General features: G+C 43.9%; 3 protein-coding genes and 1 long non-coding RNA gene across 5 annotated transcripts; 2 read left to right on the forward strand and 2 right to left on the reverse strand.

Moving 5' to 3' along the window:
• Positions 1 to 4,326: 4,326 nt before the first annotated feature.
• Positions 4,327 to 8,628, reverse strand: LOC109757818 (uncharacterized). Of its 2 annotated transcripts, none has more exons than XM_020316654.4 (3): positions 8,242 to 8,628; positions 7,653 to 7,886; positions 4,327 to 7,562 (listed from the first exon to the last, which is right to left on the reverse strand). In XM_020316654.4, exons 2-3 carry the CDS (start codon positions 7,768 to 7,770, stop codon positions 4,567 to 4,569), a joined length of 3,114 nt encoding a protein of 1,037 aa, XP_020172243.1. In that variant the 5' UTR covers positions 7,771 to 7,886; positions 8,242 to 8,628; the 3' UTR covers positions 4,327 to 4,566. The 2 variants fall into 2 exon arrangements, with proteins under 2 accessions (XP_020172243.1, XP_020172244.1); XM_020316655.4 differs by having other exon boundaries at positions 7,653 to 7,844; positions 8,242 to 8,607.
• A 4,833-nt stretch (positions 8,629 to 13,461) lies between these two features.
• Positions 13,462 to 17,421, forward strand: LOC109757832 (methylesterase 17). Its single transcript, XM_020316666.4, has 4 exons — positions 13,462 to 16,015; positions 16,522 to 16,662; positions 16,775 to 16,909; positions 16,998 to 17,421. The coding sequence occupies exons 1-4, from the start codon at positions 15,773 to 15,775 to the stop codon at positions 17,265 to 17,267; spliced, it is 789 nt and encodes a 262-aa protein (XP_020172255.1). The 5' UTR covers positions 13,462 to 15,772; the 3' UTR covers positions 17,268 to 17,421.
• Positions 17,422 to 17,527: 106 nt separating this feature from the next.
• On the forward strand, positions 17,528 to 19,420 carry LOC109757823 (methylesterase 17). Its single transcript, XM_020316660.4, has 4 exons — positions 17,528 to 17,938; positions 18,105 to 18,245; positions 18,675 to 18,803; positions 19,040 to 19,420. Exons 1-4 carry the CDS (start codon positions 17,720 to 17,722, stop codon positions 19,301 to 19,303), a joined length of 753 nt encoding a protein of 250 aa, XP_020172249.1. The 5' UTR covers positions 17,528 to 17,719; the 3' UTR covers positions 19,304 to 19,420.
• On the reverse strand, positions 18,884 to 20,651 carry LOC109757824 (uncharacterized). The gene is made up of 3 exons (XR_005753764.2): positions 20,486 to 20,651; positions 19,952 to 20,218; positions 18,884 to 19,259 (listed from the first exon to the last, which is right to left on the reverse strand). It is a non-coding gene; the product is annotated as an uncharacterized lncRNA (long non-coding RNA).
• Between the last annotated feature and the right edge of the window lie 29 nt (positions 20,652 to 20,680).

Here is a 20,680-nt window from a genome sequence, read left to right on the forward strand (position 1 = left end):
CTTGATCTATCTTTATAGATCTTGATGCCTAATATGTAAGCAGCTTCACCCAGGTATTCCTTTGAATAACTCCTTTCAAATAACCCTTTATGCTTTCCAAAAATTCTAAATCATATACAATAAACAATATGTCATCCACATATATACTATCAGAAATGCTATAGAGCTCCCACTCACTTTCTTGTAAGTACAAGTTTCTTCATAAACTTCATATAAACCCAAAAGTTTTGATCACCTCACCAAAGCATATATTCCAACTCCGAGATGTTTACACTAGTCCATAGATGGATCGCTGGAGCTTGCATACCTTTTTAACATCCTTAGGATCCACAAAACCTTCAGGTTGCATCATATACAACTCTTAAGGAAAGCGCACATCCATCTGCCAGATTTCATAATTGAAAAATGCAGCAATTGCTAACATAATTCTAACAGACTTAAGCATCGCTACAGGTGAGAAAGTCTCATCATAGTCAACCCCTTGAACTTGTCGGAAACCTTTTGCGACAAGTCGAGCTTTATAGACGGTGACATTACCATCAACGTTTGTCTTCTTCTTAAGGATCCATTTATTCTCAATGGCTTGCTGATCATCGGGCAAGTCCACCAAAGTCCATACTTTGTTCTCATACATGGATCCTATCTCGGATTTCATGGCCTCAAGCCATTTGTTGGAATCCGGGCTCATCATAGCTTCTTCATAGTCGTAGGTTCGCCGTTGTCTAACAACATGACTTCCAGGACTGGATTACCGTACCACTCTGGTGCGGAACGTACCCTGGTCGACCTACGAAGTTCAGTAGTAACTTGATCCAAAGTTTCATGATCATCATCATCATTAGCTTCCTCTTCAGTTGGTGTAGGCATCACAGGAACTGCTTTATGTGATGTGCTACTTTCCAATTCGAGAGAAGGTACGATTGCCTCATCAAGCTCTACTTTCCTCCCGATCACTTCTTTCGGGAGAAACTCCTTCTCTAGAAAGGACCCGTTCTTGGCAACAAAGATCTTGCCCTTGGATCTGTGGTAGAAGGTATACCCAATGGTCTCTTTAGGGTATCCAATGAAGAGGCACTTCTCCTCTTTGGGTTCGAGCTTATCAGGCTGAAGCCTCTTGACATAAGTGTCGCATCCCCGAACTTTGAGAAACAACAGATTATGTTTCTTGCCAAACCACAACTTATATCATGTCGTCTCAACGGATTTAGACGGTGCCCTATTTAAAGTGAATGCGGCTGTCTCTAATGCATAACCCCAAAATGAAAGTGGCAAATCGGTAAGAGACATCATAGAACGCACCATATCCAATAGAGTACGATTACGACGTTCGGACACACCATTACGCTCTGGTGTTCCAGGTGGCGTGAGCTGTGAAACAATTCCACATTGTCTTAAACGCATACCAAACTCGTAACTCAAGTATTCACCTCAACGATCAGATCATAGAAATTTAATTTTCTTATTGCGATGATTCTCCACTTCACTCTGAAATTCCTTGAACTTTTTCAAATGTTTCAGACTTGTGTTTCATTAAGTAAATATACCCACATCTACTCAAATCATTTGTGAAGGTAAGAAAATAACGATATCCACCGCGTGCTTCAACACTCATCGGACAGCATACATCGGTATGTATTATTTCCAATAAGTCACTTGCCCGCTCCATTGTTCCGGAAAACGGGGTTTTAGTCATCTTGCCCATGAGTCATGGTTCACCTGTATCAAATGATTCATAATCAAGTGATTCCAAAAGTCCATCAACATGGAGTTTCTTCATGCGCTTTATACCAATATGACCTAAGCGGCAGTGCCACAAGTACCCCCTTATCCAGGACACCGTCAACGAGGCAGCGCATTACCTCCTGTACGAGGACATCGCGGCGAAGGCAGACAGAGGCGGTGGACGTAATCTCCACCGGCGATGTTGACGGCCAAGTGGCGGACTTTGGTGAGGAAGAATAGGACGTGACCACGGCCCGCGAGGAGTAGACTAGGGTCGGTTACTTTTTCTATGTAAATTTACAAAATATTAAAGAAAAATGTTGTGTCCGCTTTCATTTGGTGCACAAGGTTAGATGGTTGTGTCCAATTTGGGTTATACAGTTGGAGATGCCCTTAGAATGGGGCATCAATGTGATACAAACACAATGTCCGGCCTTTATATAATTAGGATGCATACAACCAACCCGAACGCGCACACACAGAAATCACACCGACATCTAGCAAAGTCAAACAAGACGGAAGCTATGTCTTGATGAAAATGGCGTTTTGGAGACCGAGCTCCATGGAGCCCTTTATTTTTAAAAAATTCAAATTCAAACTTTTATGTTTCAAAAAATTCTGAAAAAATATGCGTGTATGTAAGGATGTAACCCACGTGTGTATAAAAATTCATGATGAAATATCTTGAGTTGCGACCTGTACAAAAAAGACAAATTCATGGCCTGGGAGGATGGATAGTATCATGCGTTAAACAGCCCCAGTTTTTTTTGCACAGCCCTCATTTCAACGTATTTTGCCTTGAAAATTTACACACATGTGTGTTATTCCTTCATGTATATCTATGTTTTTTTCAGAATTTTTTGAAACGTAAAAATATGAAATTTGGATTTTGAATTCGGAGGCCTCATTGGAGCTAGGTCACCAAAAGGGATTTCCGTGTCTTGATGGAGTAAAAGGAAAGAAAAACTCCGAAGCGATATAAAATATACAACGGCAACCATATCCGCACTAACTATTTCTTGACATCACCAGTACAGCGAGAAGGATTATTGAACAGCCACACCTTCATGATGGAAACGGCGATCAAACGCCATCCTCGCCGCCGGATCCAGCCAACAAAGGTCAGATCATGGGTTTTCATTTCACCATGAAGAACAAGAGGGCATCAATGGAGTTGGAGATCTGTTCAGATTCCCAGGTGCAAAAAATGCTGGCCTTCAAGCTCTTGTGGTGCTGAACATGGAGGGATCGCATTGCTGGAGTTCCTGCTGAAGAATCCCATGATGGATGATGAAATTCATGTTGTCAAGCTCTGAACAAGAAAAAAGGAGTGGTGCTATCTTGCTTCATGTTTGTCCTTGTGACCTGAGTTGTAATGGCAGGTGTGAGTTTCTGGATGTGAACTGAGGATGAGTGCTGGTTTTAGTTCTCTTTAGTTTTAGTTTTCTAGTTCCTGGAACTGCAGTTTGGTTAGAGGATTTGTTGGTGCTGGTTTTGTCTCTTTATGAAATGGAACAGGGGGCTTAAGCCCCTTCTGACCGGAAAAAAAGATAATTACAGAAAGATCTTCCAAGTCCAAGAAAGAAAGAAAAAAAAGGTGAAAGATCATGCCTGCAAGAGCACCCGTTAATCAAATGACAGCTGAATCTTGCTTCAGGGAAGAACATGTCAATGCCAAATATGGAAATGGGAATAGCAACGCAAGTGGTAATAACTTGACAAAACAACACACTCGCTGAACCTGGCCATGGTTTTGTCAGACAGCCATCCAGAAATGCAACATGCCTTGTGCTACTGTAAACCGGGAAGAGAAAATATTCTTGAGCACAAACTGTGATTTTATGATATGGTTATTAACGCAGATCGGTGCCTCTAGCCTATGATTAGTTAGTTAAACAGTAAAAGTACACTCCAGATTTGGCAGTATGTCTGTCCAATCCATGTGTTGATGGTCAGATTCAGGTTAAAATAAATAGTTCCATCAGGAATGGCTACATTAGCCTGCTCAGAGACACCTCCAACACCCAACATTATGATCAGGTGCCAATAGCAACTTGTAACAGGTTTGTCCATTTGCAATCATCAAGAGACAGGATGCATCATGCAAAGACAGAGCCACATGGCCTGCCTGGTACCCATCATGCACATCATAACATGCATGGACAACAAAAGATGATAAACCCTTCACCTAAACACATGTTTTTTTTATGTAACACATGGATACTGGGAAATATGCAATTGCAGAAAAAGAAAAAGCAATTGCAGGTAAAAGAAAAGAACAATTGCAATATGAAAAGAGATGAGCATCAATAGGAATAATTTGACAAATGTCAACCTTATAGCACTTGTCATGTCAGGAATTAATAATCCTGTTTCAAGACGCAGGAGTTATCATATCTTTCTACTTGAGCAATAAATGATAATCTCCTGAACTGAAATACTAGTGTGGACGAGTGTAACATAAGAAGTGCCGAGTCTGAAACCTTATAGCACTTGTCATGTCAGGAATTAATAATCCTGTTTCAAGACGCAGGAGTTATCATATCTTTCTACTTGAGCAATAAATGATAATCTCCTGAACTGAAATACTAGTGTGGACGAGTGTAACATAAAAAAAACTCTTATTATACCCCCAAATATGGACAACTCACCAAGAATAAACAACTTACACCAAGAGTAAACAATATATATACCATAAAAAAGAATTTCGACAAACCAAATGATTCCATATAGGCTAGAGCTGCCTAGGAAAATCCATCAAAACTATTTGCAGGAAAGCTGCCCGTTTATCGTCAAAACTGTGACCTGTAAGAAGCCAGAGGCTTGACATACCAGTGCAAAATATCACATGTTCTTTCTTCTGGACACTCGGCTGGACACCGGCACCATTGACTCAAAGCTTTCATACCCATCATCGAACACCCTGCTGCGACGCTCAAACGCCCTGCTGTGACGTAACAACTGGCTTGCTGAATCATACCCCATGAGTAAATGAAGTGCCGAGTCTGAAACCTTCTTGCTACTTTGTGTGGCAGCAAGGGATGGTCCAGCTCGATTAGACAAGCTTCTTGTGAAAGATGCTCCATATTCTTCACTTACACTGACAGGATAAGAAGCACTCTCCGTTCTAGCAACTTTTCTGTTGTCAGCCTTGCTTAATTTTTGGGTTAGTTCCTTACTGGCATTTGCATTGGCGTGATTGACAGCAGGAACAGACAATACAATAACCTTGGAGCACTTACCACACTGCATTTTCCCAATCTTTCTTTTTGACATGTAGATATCTGATGGCATTTGAACCAAAAAGAAACAGCTGTTGCAGACGGTATATGGTGAAGCACCTGACAGAGGCCGCAAAATATGCTTTCTCACCACACGCTTCTGTTCCTTGAAGCTTGACTTGAGCGAATCGTGGTCAGGGATTGAGCTACCAGCTTGTGAGGATTGGTAATATGAATTCAACTCCCAAGCATCAAAGTTGTGCGGGATGTGCGCTTGCACATGTCCAAAATGGCAGTGTGCACATGAATGGGGTGGTGAGAAAGGATTTGGCGGGGGGTACCTTGGTGGCTTTCCATGACCATAATAGGAGTCTAGAGTACAAGAACTTGGGATGGAATCAGTATCAACACTTCGAAACTGTTGCTCAACATCATAGGTATTCAGTTGTTGTGGCTGGTATTCCAGGTCTTTCTTCTGATACCTTTTCTCCAAGCCCTTGTTGCTAGAAAGCCTATTTAGCTGATCTCTTAGACCATCCATCTTCTTGAGGCGCTCAAGTTGATCAACAGTCTTGAACTTACTTGATGTTTTTATCGACAAATCCCCTTGACTAGGTGACCCACTTGAGAGAGAACTGGAGGTCCCATCCATTTGTGATTCAATAAAGTTTTGGATTGACCTGAAGTCTTCAGAATCAAGAGAAAGTCCTTGACGAAGTAGACTATCTCTGTACCTGCATGATATCTCTTCTTTTTTCTTAGTGAAGCTGGTTGGTTTGCAATGAATCCTCTCATTTGACAAGCTTGAAAAACCAGCATCAGCTACTGGATTGTCAGCTTGAACACATATAGTGGTGTTGTCATCTTCCGTACGGCCCTGCTTCTGTTCTTCAGTGCCATCATTGGAAGTTACCTCATGTTGATCAAAAATTTGTCCAGATTTGAGATGTTCATCATTGAATGAAGAGATGTCCTCTTCACATAGATTTGCAGTTTCAGTCCCCAGGTACTGTGGATCCTTATCATGCTCATTCTCATGAATTATTTCTGCAACGTCCTTATCTGCAACCACGGCATGCTCATTCGCATGAAAGCAGTCGATCTTATTGTCATCTTCAATACAACCATCTTCCTTCTCTTTAGGGCCTTCAGTTGTTAGCTCGTTTTGTTGGAAGCTTTGTCCAGATTTCAGATGTCCGTCACCAAAGGAAGAGATGCTTCCTTCACATGGCTTTGCACTTCCAGTGTCCAGGTATTGCGCATCCCTATCAATCTCATTCTCATGAATTGTGTCTGGACTGTCTGTGTTTGTAAGCACGAAATGCTCATTCCCATGAACACAGACGATCTTATTATCATCTCCAGTCCAACCCTCTTCCAATTCTTTATTGCCATAAGCTATTAGCTCATTCTTTTCAAAATTTTGTTCAGATTGTACATATTTGCCATCAGCTTCACATGCATTTGCACTTTCATTAACCAGGAATTGTGGATTCTTATCATGCTCCTTCACATGAATTTTCCCTCGAGTGTCTGTGTCTGCAACCCCAATATGATGTTCTGACAGTTCATCTCCATCACTGAAAGCCTTTGCACTTACACTAACCAGGAATTGAGGATCCTTATCATGCTCCTTCACATGAATTTTGTCTTGAATGTCTTTGTCTGCAACCGCAATATGATGTTCTAACGGTTCTTCTGGATCACTGAAATACCTCTCCAGTTCTTCAATCAATCGACCATGAGGATCACTTCGAGGGCTATCATTCATTTTGCCCCCTGACAAAAACCTTTGGCTACCAATTTGATTATGCAGAGCATCATTAAGCCCATTATTGTCTGCTACATCTGAAAAGTCTTCCTCATCATCACTTAATGATAAAGACCTCTCCAATTCCTCAATCAGATCTTCATAAGATTCAAAACATAAACCCCCATATGGTTCCAACCTCTCCTCTCTCCGAGCCACCATGTTAATGGATTTAGCCCCATCATCCTCATACAGTTTGTTTGTCTCAGCTGCCTCATGGCAGTTCATATTTTTATTGCCAGCAGAATTTTTTTGCTCAGACATGCTCTCTATTTCTCCTATCACATTGTTACCGGAATCATCTCCCAGTTCCTCACCTGCAATGCTATGGACAGTTGCAGCTTCGCTGGCAACACTAGCATCGTTTGCATCATCCATAATACAACCCTTTTCCCCATCTGCATCTTCACTTATTTCAACACTCTGTACATTTTCTATTAGTTTCATACTAGAATTAACTGTAGCACCTTTGTCATCTGCCTCTTCGATCATAAACTCGGGGTCTCGGGCATTGCCAACACTCAGGGAACAATTCTCCTCACCGTCAACCTCGCCAGATGCTGCACTCTCTCCAACAGACATAGTCCTTTCTGCGTTAACATTCTCACCGGAGATGGCATGCTTGCCGACAGAGGAAATATTTCCCTCAACCAAATTTTCACTAGGCTGCATATCAGCAGAGACAACTTTCAGTTCATCGGAACAAATAGACTTGCTGGTCTGAGGGGACCCTTCCAAGCTGTGTGGAAAATTGTTCTGTTCACCGGATACCGAATCAGGCTGAGTTACTTGCGCACCTCGATTTTTCGCTGCATCAAATATTCAACGACTATAAAAAAAGTCTGAAAAATAGAGATACTGCTTAGCCAGGCAAGGAGGATAGATCCTATGATTTATACCTCTAAGAATGGTGCCGCAGCCACCACACTGGTAAACCGGAATGGACGGGTACTCCACGAGAAGCTGGAGGCATTTGGGGCACCTGACGAACCGAAGATTCTGAGCTTCCATGGACATGATCTCCTCACCGCCACAGTATATCGGTTACAGAAGGTAGATGCACTTCAGTGAAAAGGTACCAGCATCACCCCCTGATGACAATAATGAACTTCACCACAGTTATCTTCCACTCTCTGGCATCAAAACAATATATTGTTACAAAGAATGGATATACTAATCAAGGAATAAGGATAATGCAGCAAGGAGGAACTCCACCACAATATATTTTCTTTCCCAGAAAAATAGACATCAGACTATTGTTTTTGATAGATTCATTTAGTCAACAACAGCTAGCTCAAGTTCAAGAATATAGATATATGTATAAAGAAAAAAAAACGCCACCTATCGCATCAAAAAACATGGCAGCAAGAAATCACATGGACCACGGATCAACCAAATCGATCAGGGAGCGCTTGCAGATCTAGGAAGGGGAGAAAAAATCTAGAGCCGTACGCAAGAGAGGACCGGGAGGGAGAAAAGAACACGAACCTTGTGCTCGTAAGACCACGGCACCGGAGAAGATCATCTCACGCCGCAATGTCTCGCCCCTCCTCCCGCCTCCCCAGGCGAGAGCGAACTCGGAGGGATCGCGAGGGGGGCGGTGAATCTTGGGCCACGGAGGAGGAGAGAGACGGAGCAAAAGCGAAAGGGGGAAAAGGAGGCTATGGCGTCAGTGATGTCCAGCTGAGCTCAGGGTCGGGCTGTCTGGTGAAAGTTGGAGGAGAGAGAAGGGGGGCGGGGGAGGGAGGAGACCATGGCAGGGGGACCAAGAGAAAGGGAGGAGACGAGGGGGAGGAAATGGTGGTGTGTGATGCTGTGTTTGGGGATGAGACAAGGCACGGTGCTGTCTGCTTGGCGGCATGACCACTTGACCACGCCAGTTTACTCGCTGGAAAATGTGTGTTTGTAATTAATTGCACGTGGACAAGTCAAGAGCTCCAAAAGGACGCGGGTTTTAAGGGGCAGCTAATCTAGAGCATCTATACAACTTTAATGGACTAATTTGGCCTTTTAGGGCTTGTACAATGGTGGCATATGGATACATATGCCTCATGACAAAAGTTAAGGCACCTACATTTACTTTTTCTTTCCAATGCAAGCTACCACCAATGGACCTCATTAAAAAATAGAAAATAAAGACTCTAGTACACATGCATCTCTACTTTTCACTTCAAGTTTTTCAGCTTTTGTCACCGGACCACACTTTTTCTTTTCAAGCCCCCGCCTCCTGGAGAGGATCCCGCTTCCCTATCCGAACCTACTTTACGTCATATCCGATCCTACATGGCATGCGAGGCATCACCTTGAAGCTATGCATTGTACATGCCCTTATAGTACGTCCAAACGGACACGCACCGAACCGCTGTCCTGACGTGTCCGCTTTAAACTCCTATTTATCTGGGTTTACAACCATATCCCTTAAATTGTCCATAGTCATTTCAACAAACATGTTGTATGCGACACCGCCGGAGCATGTAGACAGCACGCACATCAGCGGCATCATGACAAGATCGCGAGGGGAGCGGTGAATCTTGGGCCACGAAAGACGATGCAAGCCAGGCAGCACGCACGCGCCCAGCCCCGGTGCCGTGAGAGGGGGGGTCAGGAGCAGGAACCCGAGGGCCGGGGGGCATGAGATTCGGTTGAGCGAGTGGCGGCGGAGGCCGCGCGCTCATCCAACATGAGAGAGAGAGGGGTGTGGCTGTCGGGTGGGGCCTAGTTGGGTTGGGTGGGTTCTGGCATGACGTGGAGGACGTGTCTTGGGGGGTGTCAGACAGCCAGGGCGTATAGGAGGGAGTGAAGGTCTGGTTGGATGGACTTATTTTTTCTTCTCTCTTCTGTCTGGTCTGTCTGTTCGGACATAGAGGGAGAGTGGGAGGTCAAGTTATAGATGCTCTTACAAGGCGTCGTCTTGGGTCATTCATATCTAGGTGGATGATCCATGTGTCATGGTACTGGTGCTGGGGTAATGATCCTCTTCCCTGCTCCTTGGGGTGGTGGCGTTGCGGGCAACCAATGGCTGAAGGTCAACCCATGAGGACCATGGTGCTGATCTAGGCCATTTTTCGCTGCAACGATGAGGTTGTGGCATCCTTTCCCCCCCTTGGGTGCTTCTCTAACACAACAAACTAGCGGTCCGTGCTCCTTCCCCCGCAACGGCGTTCTCTCCATCGTTGTTGCGAGGCTAGCATGTGTTTTGTTAACGAGGTGGTTCGGTTCTAGGATTCCAATCTACATAGGACTTCTAGGTTGATGGCTTCTTCTCCGCGGCATTTGTCCATCTATACCTTAGCATGACAACTTTCAGACCGCGTGATACAATGTGAGTTTGGCTTCGATGATGGAGCAACGGCACACCTTCAACTTGTGCTGGAGATTGAGTTTGTTTGGCGCTCTTAGGACCTGGTGGTGGGACTAGTGGTTGGAGAAAACGTGTTGAAAATGGCTGCAAGCACAATACCCCACATGTCAATGATTTTGTACGTGGGAACCAGATCTTAGGTGGATGGTTAGGAAGGTAATTGTATCCCTAGAACACAAGCTATTTGGGATCAACCCCTACATTGACACTTTGATGTCTCATGTAGATCAGTCGTCGCGGTATGAGATATTGAAGATATTATGTACTTGAAGGTTTGTGGATTTTACCACCAGGAAAGAATCTTGAGTATTCATAGTGGGCCCCACGGCATGTGGATATTGAGTTGAACTTGATAAAACCTTTCAGAGTCCTCCGTTGAATTGTGGGAGTGACATCATGTAAATATATTTTGTTTAGAAAAAGGGAAACACTTGCCATCATCCGGCGGATCACAGCGGCCGCGTCCGCCACCTTCCCTGCGTGACACGCGTCCAACTGAGAGACCGCTACCATTCAGGAGCTATGTTTCTGAAACATATGCGGTGTTGCAAGGTCCGGCGGAGGCATTTTTGCAACAGAACTTCTCTTGCGAAGTTTTTCTGCAACAAGACCTCAGTTGCAAAAAAAGTTTGCAACAAAATCTCAGTTGCAAAAAACTGCAACAAAACAACTGTTGCAATTTTTTTGCAACAAGACCTGTGTTGAATAGTGAGGACGCGCTCGGCCACCTGATGCGGCAAATCTGACGGCTCGCAACCCGGCTGATCTTTGCCGGCGGACACGTAGCATGCCCCAAACTATAGGAATAGAACAAGACAAGACTGGTTCAACCTTAAATTTCCATACATATACGTTGTGTTGCATACTAGTCGTGAACCATTTAAAGCGGCACACAAACGCGGCATATGGCGGCTTGATGAACGCGAGGTTGTGGCCTCCTTCCTCATGGGTGTCTCTCCAACGCGACAAATTGTTATTTAGCGGTTCATGCTCCTTCCCCGTCATAGTGGTGTTCTCTCCAACGTTGTTGCGATGCTAGCGTAAGTTTTGGTAATGAGGTGGTTTGACTCTGGGATTCCAATCTACACAGGACTTCTACGTTGATGGCTTCTTCTCCGGGGTTTGTCCATCTGGTCCTTAGCACGACGACTTCTAAGCAGCAGGATACAATGTTAGGCCAGCTCCGACGATGGAGCAGCGGCGTGCCTTCAGCTCGTCCTAGAGATTGACTTTTTTTGACATTCCTAGGACCTGCTTGTAATTTCCTTGTTTTCTGGGTGTCTTGCATCGTTTGTAATATTTTCATATAAATATAGTGCCATATTCACAAAAAAACTTAAAATTCAATAACAAATTAGGTCCAAACATTTTTTAGCCTTGTAATCCATGGCTTGAAGGGGTACACATAGTAGGAAGTTGATGCAACATTGGCGACGGAAACAGTGTTGCGGCGTAGTTCCATACGGAATAGAAGAAAAGGGGGAGGGTAAGAAATACAGGGTGAACATGTTGCTATGGGACTGAGATCCGGTGACTATTGTGGGTGAGTCACCGGCGAATAGTACAGTGACTTGCCCCCTCCCTAAACCGTTTGATCTGGAATTAATGGACAGATCGGCATGAATAGCTGCCAGCTACAATGCACATCTACAATACGTGTTGCTATAGTGCTTGATATGGGCTGTTCATTTTGATCAATCGGATGGGTTGCCTCAAGTTAGTCCGTTGCTATGAGGGATGGGTGGTGGCGCATGATGTCTACATGTTGCAACAGTGGAGTTGGAGCTTGGGAAGGGGAAATGGTGATGGTAGTGCACTCGAGGAAAAAATGACTTGCTGGTGGGACCCATGGCCGGAGAAAACATGCTGAAACTGTTCGCAAGTACAATGCCCTACAGGTCAGTGGTTTTGTATGTGAGAACCAAATCTTAGTTGGATGGTTAGGAAAGTTACTGTATCCCACGAACCCAATCTATCTACATTGGCACTTAGTGGATTATTCGTCGCGGTAGGAGATTAACTAGTGATTTATAAAAGGTCCATGTCAATCTCTAAACCATAGGAATATAAGAAGACAAGACTGGTTCAACCTTAAATTTTCATATGGATATGCTGTACTACGTACTAGTTGTGAACCATTCGCGCACAAAGGGTCAAATCTGGTGAGGTAAATAAATAACACATTGTGTATTAATGGATTAAGAGTGGGACAATGTCTTGATCTTCTGCTTATTACTCCCTCTGTCCCATAAGATGTTACTAAAACTGATATACCATATTGTTGGGCACTTTCTATTCGGATGGGGCGGTGGTGGAGGGCCTACATTTACGATTATATACTCTTTTCTAGTTTTGTGGTGCTTACGCCTTGACTAAGTTGCCGCGGAAACACAAATTTGGAGTGATTGATATATAGTACTAGTATACAATTTGTTCATTCGTTATGTTTGTTGCGTTGTTGGTATCCGTTCACGTCTTGACCGTCACCACTCTCTTGAATTTTCATGATTGTGACATTTTTCTACTCATATTTTAGAATTACGAGTGTGACATTTTAACCATCTCATGCATGCCATTTGCTTCAAGAGGGAAGTATCATTGACCAGTTCCATCTCCTTCATGCCAAAAATGTAAAAATAATTAATTAAGATAATCAGCAAGGGCATCGCCAACGCAAGGCGCCTGATTAGATGCTTCATCATCATCAGTAATGAAACAAGAATTTTATTTCTAGCACCTGATTAGAGTCCTTGTTTCGAACGCTTCAATGCCATGTAAGAGGGCTACTCACATACAAAAAACAAATGATAAGTGCCACACATGGGCACAAAGCACTCCGGCCCTAACGTTTTTAAAACTAAAGTTGCCATTCAAAAAGAACAAACAAAAAAAACTGAAACTTGTTGTCCGAAAAGAAGTTACCATGTTTGACAACTAAAGTTGCCATCCTCATGTCACTAAACTTGCCATAAAAAATGTTCGAAGTTGGCATGCGTTTGTGCCACACATATGACACTTATCAGAGTCTAAAAAAATGACTAGTGCCCGGCCACTCGTGAGGCATCGACGTGAACCTAGTTCCTGGAATTGGACATGAATCGAGGAAAATGGCCAGGATCCTGATCCTAGCGCTAGGCCTTAATTAGCGCCTTCATTGTAGATGTTCCGAAGTGATTTATGAAAAACGAATCAAGATGACCATCTAGCTAGTTCATGCCATCGTTTGTGTTGTCTAAGAAAAATACTAACAAAGAGCATGTTTCTTTTTTTCCAAGGGAAGAACATGTCTTGTTGGTCCAAATTTGAACTAAAACCATTACGTGCCAATGCTCGGTGTGCTTGGCAATGTTTATCATGTGATTCTCTCTCTTTCTAATGATTTAGCTATATGCAACCTTGATGCCCCCACAGACTCTTTGAAGTCGTCTTATTACTCCTAAAAGGAATAACTAGTTTTGCGTCAAATAACTAACAATCTGCGATTCTTTCTCTCCAGTAAACAGTCGACCTCCTTTAAAACATAGAACCCATGCAATGTAATATTTGTGCCATCCAATAGAAGAAGGCACGAAAAATCTGAATTGCCTTGTATATGGATAAAATTTGTTCTACTCCAGGGCACGAAGACAAATAGGTACATGATGGACCAGACCACCTGGCCCATATTATCTATTGATGGACCACAACACTTGGCCCACAAAGTCAAATACAACAGACATCAAAATTTGTCTCCTCCTTTTTGTGGCATCTGTGTTTCTTGGAGGCCCATAGTTTTTCTTTATTCCCTACATCTAAAATAATAATATAAAGTGTGCATATTTTTCAAAACCTACCTTGATCAGCCACTAGTTTAAGATTTAGTATGTAACACAAAATCTATGCCATGTTAGAAATCAACAAGTAATAGGCTAAAATAGATCCAAAAATCTATACCAAATTTTTGCGTGGGAACTCTACTACATTGAAAGAAGTGCTTCAAAATTAGGGGCTCTACAGTAAGATGATAACCCATCACACACGGCTCACAAGAAAAGAAAATAAGGTAGAGTTAGAAATGGAGACCTAATCCATGATGCAGAGGACTCTGTCTAATGGCCTCGGCTACAATAGACGCTCGTGTCTCATGTAATAAATCTTGAGAAATGCGTGCATGTACTTCATATTTTTGGATGGGAGAAGTATAAGAGTACTGCAGGGTGCCTTCTCTTCAAGGTACTCCCTCTGTTCCATATTAATTGTCGCACTAGATCAGCGACAACTAATATGGAACGAAGGGAGTAGCATTTTTCAGACAATAAACAGTAAACCTTTCTTACAAACTAATCAATAAAAGCTACAGATTAGGATTGCAAGCAGTTTAGAAGAACACTACGGGGAGAAACTGTTGCTCAATGGATAGAATTGAAGGAAGTGGTTAATATAATATCTCTTACTGATTGCAAGGAGAGTGTGCGTGTTGGAAACTGGGTGCAAAAACAGTCTTCTCTGTCAGGAAGCTATATTTGCAACTCAAAGCAACTGACCTAGTTGGATACAGAGGTACATGGAAGATCAAAATGCCCTTGAAAATCAAGATCTTTCCGTGCCTTTTTCATTAGGAATAGTGTTTTGACAAATCTACTCAAAAGAGGGTGCACTGGCAACAATCAATGCTAATTCTGTGCACTGAGGTCATGCAAAGACAAAATCATTTGTCCCTTGACTTTAATCTTGCCAAGTTCACCTGGAGAGTGGTCTTTAGTGCTCTTAATTTGGTTGGACCTCCTGAAGATATTCAGGGCTTAATTCGTGCTTTGTGGACCCTGTGTTCCTCCTGGCGTTGGACCATTTGGAACACCAGAGATTCGACATATTTTGATAAAAAAAATACCCGATGATCAGGCAATAGTCGCCCCTCTTGTGTTTCAATCTGTACATTTCGTTTGTTTTGCATAAAAAGTTTGCTCTACCATGGTGTAGTGGCACTGTGGCCAAAAATCGATGAGGAGGCTTGTTGTTTTAAAAAATGAATCAATACGTTGGACAAACCTTTGATTCTTAGCCCGAGGTGTCCGATCGGCAAGAAAGAGTCAAACCACCTGATCATTCCAGGTTGGCATGCATGTGTTTTCTAGAGTGAAGTCGGCAGGTTACGCTCAAAAAATAGAGTGAAGTCGGCATGCATGTACGTGGAACAAGATAAAAACGCGCTACTAGTAGAAATCCACCCACGAAATAAAGGACAAAACACGTGTGGTACAACCCTGGGTGATGCAAGTTATGCGGAGGCCGCAATTCTAGTGCGTGCATAGACGTACCGTACGTGACAAATGGCGTACATACATAGCCTCTGTCCGTTGGACTTAGTCTTGCCTTGTCTCCATCGACCGGCTCACACTGAGTCAATTTTTTCCTTAGGATATATAGGACGTGATGTGCTGTGGACATCCATTTTCCTAAGATTTATGGGAGGTAGCAGGTGATTTCCCTGCATTTAGACTCGCGACTACTGATGTAAGTGCACTATTGCAGTGGTGACTTGGCCAATGCTTCTGGAAATAAACAACAAGACAAATTGCTTGGCCTCGCCGATATAAATAGCTCGTCACTAAAGGGCACGCAACCGTGGATAGATAGGCAGGCGCACAAACAATCGTAGTAGTACAAGTTATTGACGAGATGGACGCCGGCGGCGATGCTACCGAGAGCAAGGAGCATTTTGTCCTAGTGCACGGTGCCGGCCACGGCGCCTGGTGCTGGTTCAGGCTCCTGCCCCTGCTCCGGGGCTCCGGCCACCGCGTCTCCTGCGTCGACCTTGCTGGGGCAGCCGGCAGCCGCGTCGACCCCGGCTCTGTCCGGTCGTTCGACGAGTACACCGCGCCGCTCGTCGACCTCCTGTCCGCGCTGCCAGACGGCGAAAAGGTGACGACAGTAACCGTGTACCCACACCCCCTTCTTGTAATTGGATGCTTGCATGCATGCACTAGTTTTTTTTCTTCTTCTTTTTGGTTACTGCACTACTCTTTCAGTCTCAGGGGAACAAAATATAGCTTTAAACTGTACATTCTTTTAAGAATTACCCCCTCTGTAAGCTTTTATAAGCCGTTTTATGATCACACTTATTTTCGGTTGCTCTTTATTAGAAAACCACTTTCTATGACTTCCAACAGACTGATGAGCCGCACAATGGCCTAGTGTAACTTCCCTAAAAAAAACCTTTATAGCAAGGCCGCTTGCCAATTCCGTCGAAATAAGAAATTGTGCGCCTTATGGAAATCATGATAGATGAAAAAATGTGGCTTTGTGGGATAAAAGTGTATAGTATACTGAGAATCAAAGAAATTTACTCACAATAACAAGGAAATCTCGTGTTACTGATTGATACTAGCACAATAACAAAACTAATGGTAGCATATTGATTTCCTCAGGTGATTTTGGTTGGGCACAGCGCAGGAGGGCTAAGTGTGACCCATGCAATGCATTTATTCAGCGACAGGATTAAGCAGGCAATCTTCATAGCAGCAACCATGCTCCCGTTTGGCTACCAAACGGAACAAGACATCAAAGATGTGACTGCCTGAACTCTCTTATCATAAGCTCATTTAAACTCTTATTATGTCCGGTTACAGTAGCAGCTACTATTAGTTCTTCCTTTCAAGAATTTCAGCTGAAATTTAACAGGGCGTACCTGATTTATCCGAGTTCGGGGACGTGTATGACCTAGCATTTGGTCTTGGAATGGATCACCCGCCAACGAGTGCAGCACTGCGGCCAGAGTTCCAGCGCATGATCCTGTCCCAGCAAAGCCCCCAAGAGGTTGGTTAATGGAATTGCAACGCTGAATCATCTGCCAGTGTGTTATATGCCATGGTCGTGGAACTGTAACTACAAGATGTTTGTTCAGGACTCTGCGCTTGCCTCCATCCTACTCCGTCCATGGCCTGCCGCCTTGAGCGCAGCCAGGTTTGGGAGAGGCGGCGGGGACAGCAGCGCGATCGACCAGGTGCGGCGCGTGTACATAACAACGGCAAAGGATTGCATGGTGAAGCCGGAGCAGCAGGAGGCGATGATTCACCGGTGGCCACCGAGCAAGGTTGTGGCCATGGACACCGACCACAGCCCCTTCTTCTCCGCACCGGAGCGTCTCTTTCAGCTCATTGTCAAGTTACCGTGACCACTTGTACACCATGCATGCACGGTCTGGGTGACGCCTAGCTGCTCCTGCTCTTGTATTCTCCACTTCTCCAGTCTTCACTGTGTGATGTTACTTGCATGCCAATTAAGTTATCAACAAGGCTGTAAAGTTCCAGATGTACCACGCGTGAATATATCATGGTCTAAAACCAGAAATTAACACCGCAAAACATCCTCCGATAAGTTAGCACGTCCATAAGGGCCAAATGCCAAACACGATGCAGGGAGGAGAGAAACCAGCTGGTCCACACGCTATATCCTGCCATTTTACATGCAAGATATGCAGAGAGCACCTGGCATGCATCCATTTATAGTAGACCTCAATGGACGACCTGCTTGGTTTTGACATTTGGAACAGGCCGCACAAATGAAGTTGTCCCGGTGATTGGTACAGAGGTAATGATGCACTCAATAGGCAGATGCTGAACGGACATGGCAGGGGAGCATTTGGTGCTTGTTCATGGGGAAGGGCATGGAGGGTGGTGCTGGTTCAAGCTCCGGTGGCTCCTTGAGGGCTCCGGCTACCAAGTGACCTGCATAGACCTTGCCGGAGGCGGCGTAGACCCCACCGACCCCAACACTGTACGGTCATTCGAGCAGTATGACAAGCCGCTCCTGCGCCTCATCTCTGCCTTGCCGGAGGGCGAGAAGGTAGGATCCTGCAGTATTGCTGCTAATTTATAAACTACTTATGGCCACAAAGTGCTGAAGGTTTGTTGCTTTGTTGTGAAGCTGCTTAGGGACATTGTGTCCAAAATGATGAAGAGTTATAGGCGATTCGGTTTACCCTTTGAAACTCATTTTGATCGAATTTCAGGTGATTCTCATTGGGCATGGCAGTGGAGGGCTGAGTGTGATTCACGCAATGCATGAATTCGTTGACAGAATTAAGCAAGCAATATTTGTGGCAGCTGCTATGCTGCCATTTGGACTTCAGACTGATGAAGATAAGAAAGATGTATGTTTTGTTCCTTAAAAAATGTTTTCAGGCTGCACTTTATTTTGTCATGACGCATGAGCCACCTACCAAGTGCTGAGAATGTGTCATAACTAACAAACATATACATACGACAAAACTGAAATCCTTAGTACATATATAACTCAAACAGACATGGTAAAAACCAGGATAAATACGATGGGCAATGTTAACCAGGCACTTGGAATATTTCCTGAGAATTTCAGTTTGTTCTCGTTGTCGTCATTTGCATGATAGAAATGAAATAACAGGTTCAACGATTCTTGGAAAAATTTATAGAACAAATTCCACGTGTTGAAATTATTGAATAAGCTCTGTTGCAAATTTATTGCACATCTGGAAGCTTCCTTTCATGGTTATATACTGACTATGTCCGACTAATGACAGTTTCTGTATATTAATGTGTAACAGGGCTTACCAAGTTTGCCTGAGAATGAGACCGAGTTGACATTCGGTGCAGGAGCAGATGATCCTCCAACTACTGTCGCCTTGAGATTAGAATTCCAGCGTGATCGACTATCACAACAAAGCCCAGAGGAGGTACTATATGCATGAGCCAATGTGCTCATGAAATCCACATCTTTATCAAATTGTACAGATTCTATAATCTGAGCCCAGTATTATGAAATTTATTATAGCTATTTCCTGACAAGATATTGCTATCCCATGCATGTGTCTTGAACAACCTTCTCAAGAACTAAACATCATACACAATTAAGAGGTAACCAATGGTCCGAATTTTACTTACACATGTTTTATGAAAAAATCTTGTTCAGGAGTCAATACTGGCTTCAATGCTGATGCGCCCATGGCCTGCAAGTGCTATTGGTACTGCAAGCTTTGAAGGAGCTGATGAGAGATTGAATCGAATAAAGCGGGTTTTCATAAAGACACAGCGTGACCACATGCTGGACCCTCAGCAGCAAGATTCCATGATCAAGAAGTGGCCACCCAGCGAGGTTTTGGTCATAGATACAGACCACAGCCCCTTCTTCTCTGCACCAGAACAGCTCTTTAACCTAATAGTCAAATCTCTATGATGCAAATATGCAGATTACTGAACTCTCTATAGTGGGTTTGTTCAAATTCTTGTAACATGACATATACTAAGTATCCGAGTTAGGATAACATCTTTGTGAAGCATGTTTCTCAGGGAATCTTCAAGACAAATGGATAAATGGTTTAAGGGTGTAAGTAAAGCTGGTTTAGGGTAAACATTACCATTCAATTTGTAAGCAAATAACTCAAATCAGGCCTACGTAATTCCCATTTTAGATAAGCTTACGTGTTATTCCAAAAGAAAAAGGAAAATAAAAGGACCGAGTCAAAGGTGCTGAAGTGTATATATGGATTGCCATCATTTCGGACTTTTGGTTCCGCTGCCTAGACATGAAGCTTAACATGGTATCAGAGCCTAAGGTCTTGAGTTCAAGTCCTGGCTTTCGCAGTTAATCCAAAAATTGCTACTGCCCCCCTCTATGTCCATGTATAGGCCTCTTGAGCCATACCTCTGAGTCTATTCACATATTGACTTCCCGCGTCAAACGTAAGAGGAAGTGTTGAAGTGTATATGTGGATTGCCTAGCCCTTTCCATCAGTTCGGACTTTTGGTTGCGTTCAGTCTTTATCTTTTCTCAGGAACCAGCATTAGCCACTGATATACAAGCCAACCAAGCAGAATGTTTTACCTTAACCAAGCTTTGCAGTAACACTTTAATTGCTGGATCAGATAACTCATCAGAAGTTACTCTTCAATGGCCACTAGAGCACAGCCTCCTTGCCCCAGCTCACATACAGTGCCTCCTCCCTTTGCTGTAAAATGATAGCATCAACTCCATCTTGTGCCTTTTCCCCTTGCTGACCACGAGTTCTGGTGCCTCACAAAACGAGATGACAAACTCAGCTATCCTATGCAGAGATTCAACCTTTCCTTTTCCAGCGACACGGAGAATTTGCTTCATATAATTCACGATGGGAAATTAGGAATGCAGTCTCACATCATATAAACTGTGGAAAATCGTGGAAAAATTTCATTGAAACTCATGGCGTTCGCATCTCACACTGTTAATCATGGAAAATTTGTTGACGCCTAGGAATAGAACCTATCCAGCAAACTGTTTGATCGAACACAGCAACTCGACCACGCATTCGATCGAACAGGTGCCGTGCTACTGCCCTACACCACGGACAGCCCCTATCCTCAGCATGGTATAACTGCTCACCTGGCATGGGACACCTCCCTGGCGTCGTAGAGGAAGGCGCTATTGTCGAACGTGGAGGTCCGCGGCAGCGGGCGGCGGCGGGTGGCGGCGGCGGCCTCGTCGACGGCAGCAGTTGCTACATGCAGGCGGCGCCGCTCCACCATTCAGTGTTACTCTGCCGCTCTAATGTGAGACCACCGTGCGGGTCCCACACCC

The sequence above is a fragment of the Aegilops tauschii genome, chromosome 4, assembly GCF_002575655.3.
Source record: "Aegilops tauschii subsp. strangulata cultivar AL8/78 chromosome 4, Aet v6.0, whole genome shotgun sequence".
NCBI classification, from domain to species: Eukaryota; Viridiplantae; Streptophyta; class Magnoliopsida; order Poales; family Poaceae; genus Aegilops; species Aegilops tauschii.

Bases quoted from the DNA above. Each gene is read 5' to 3' on its own strand.
- LOC109757823 (XM_020316660.4), top strand. From the start codon at position 17,720: ATGGCAGGGGAGCATTTGGTGCTTGTTCATGGGGAAGGGCATGGAGGG. The intron at 18,246-18,674 runs GTATGTTTTGTT...AATGTGTAACAG, and splicing joins CTGATGAAGATAAGAAAGAT to GGCTTACCAAGTTTGCCTGA. The intron at 18,804-19,039 runs GTACTATATGCA...AATCTTGTTCAG, and splicing joins CACAACAAAGCCCAGAGGAG to GAGTCAATACTGGCTTCAAT.
- LOC109757818 (XM_020316654.4), bottom strand. From the start codon at position 7,770: ATGTCCATGGAAGCTCAGAATCTTCGGTTCGTCAGGTGCCCCAAATGC. The intron at 7,563-7,652 runs GTATAAATCATA...TATTTGATGCAG, and splicing joins CTGCGGCACCATTCTTAGAG to CGAAAAATCGAGGTGCGCAA.
- LOC109757832 (XM_020316666.4), top strand. From the start codon at position 15,773: ATGGACGCCGGCGGCGATGCTACCGAGAGCAAGGAGCATTTTGTCCTA. The intron at 16,016-16,521 runs GTGACGACAGTA...TGATTTCCTCAG, and splicing joins CGCTGCCAGACGGCGAAAAG to GTGATTTTGGTTGGGCACAG. The intron at 16,910-16,997 runs GTTGGTTAATGG...ATGTTTGTTCAG, and splicing joins CCCAGCAAAGCCCCCAAGAG to GACTCTGCGCTTGCCTCCAT.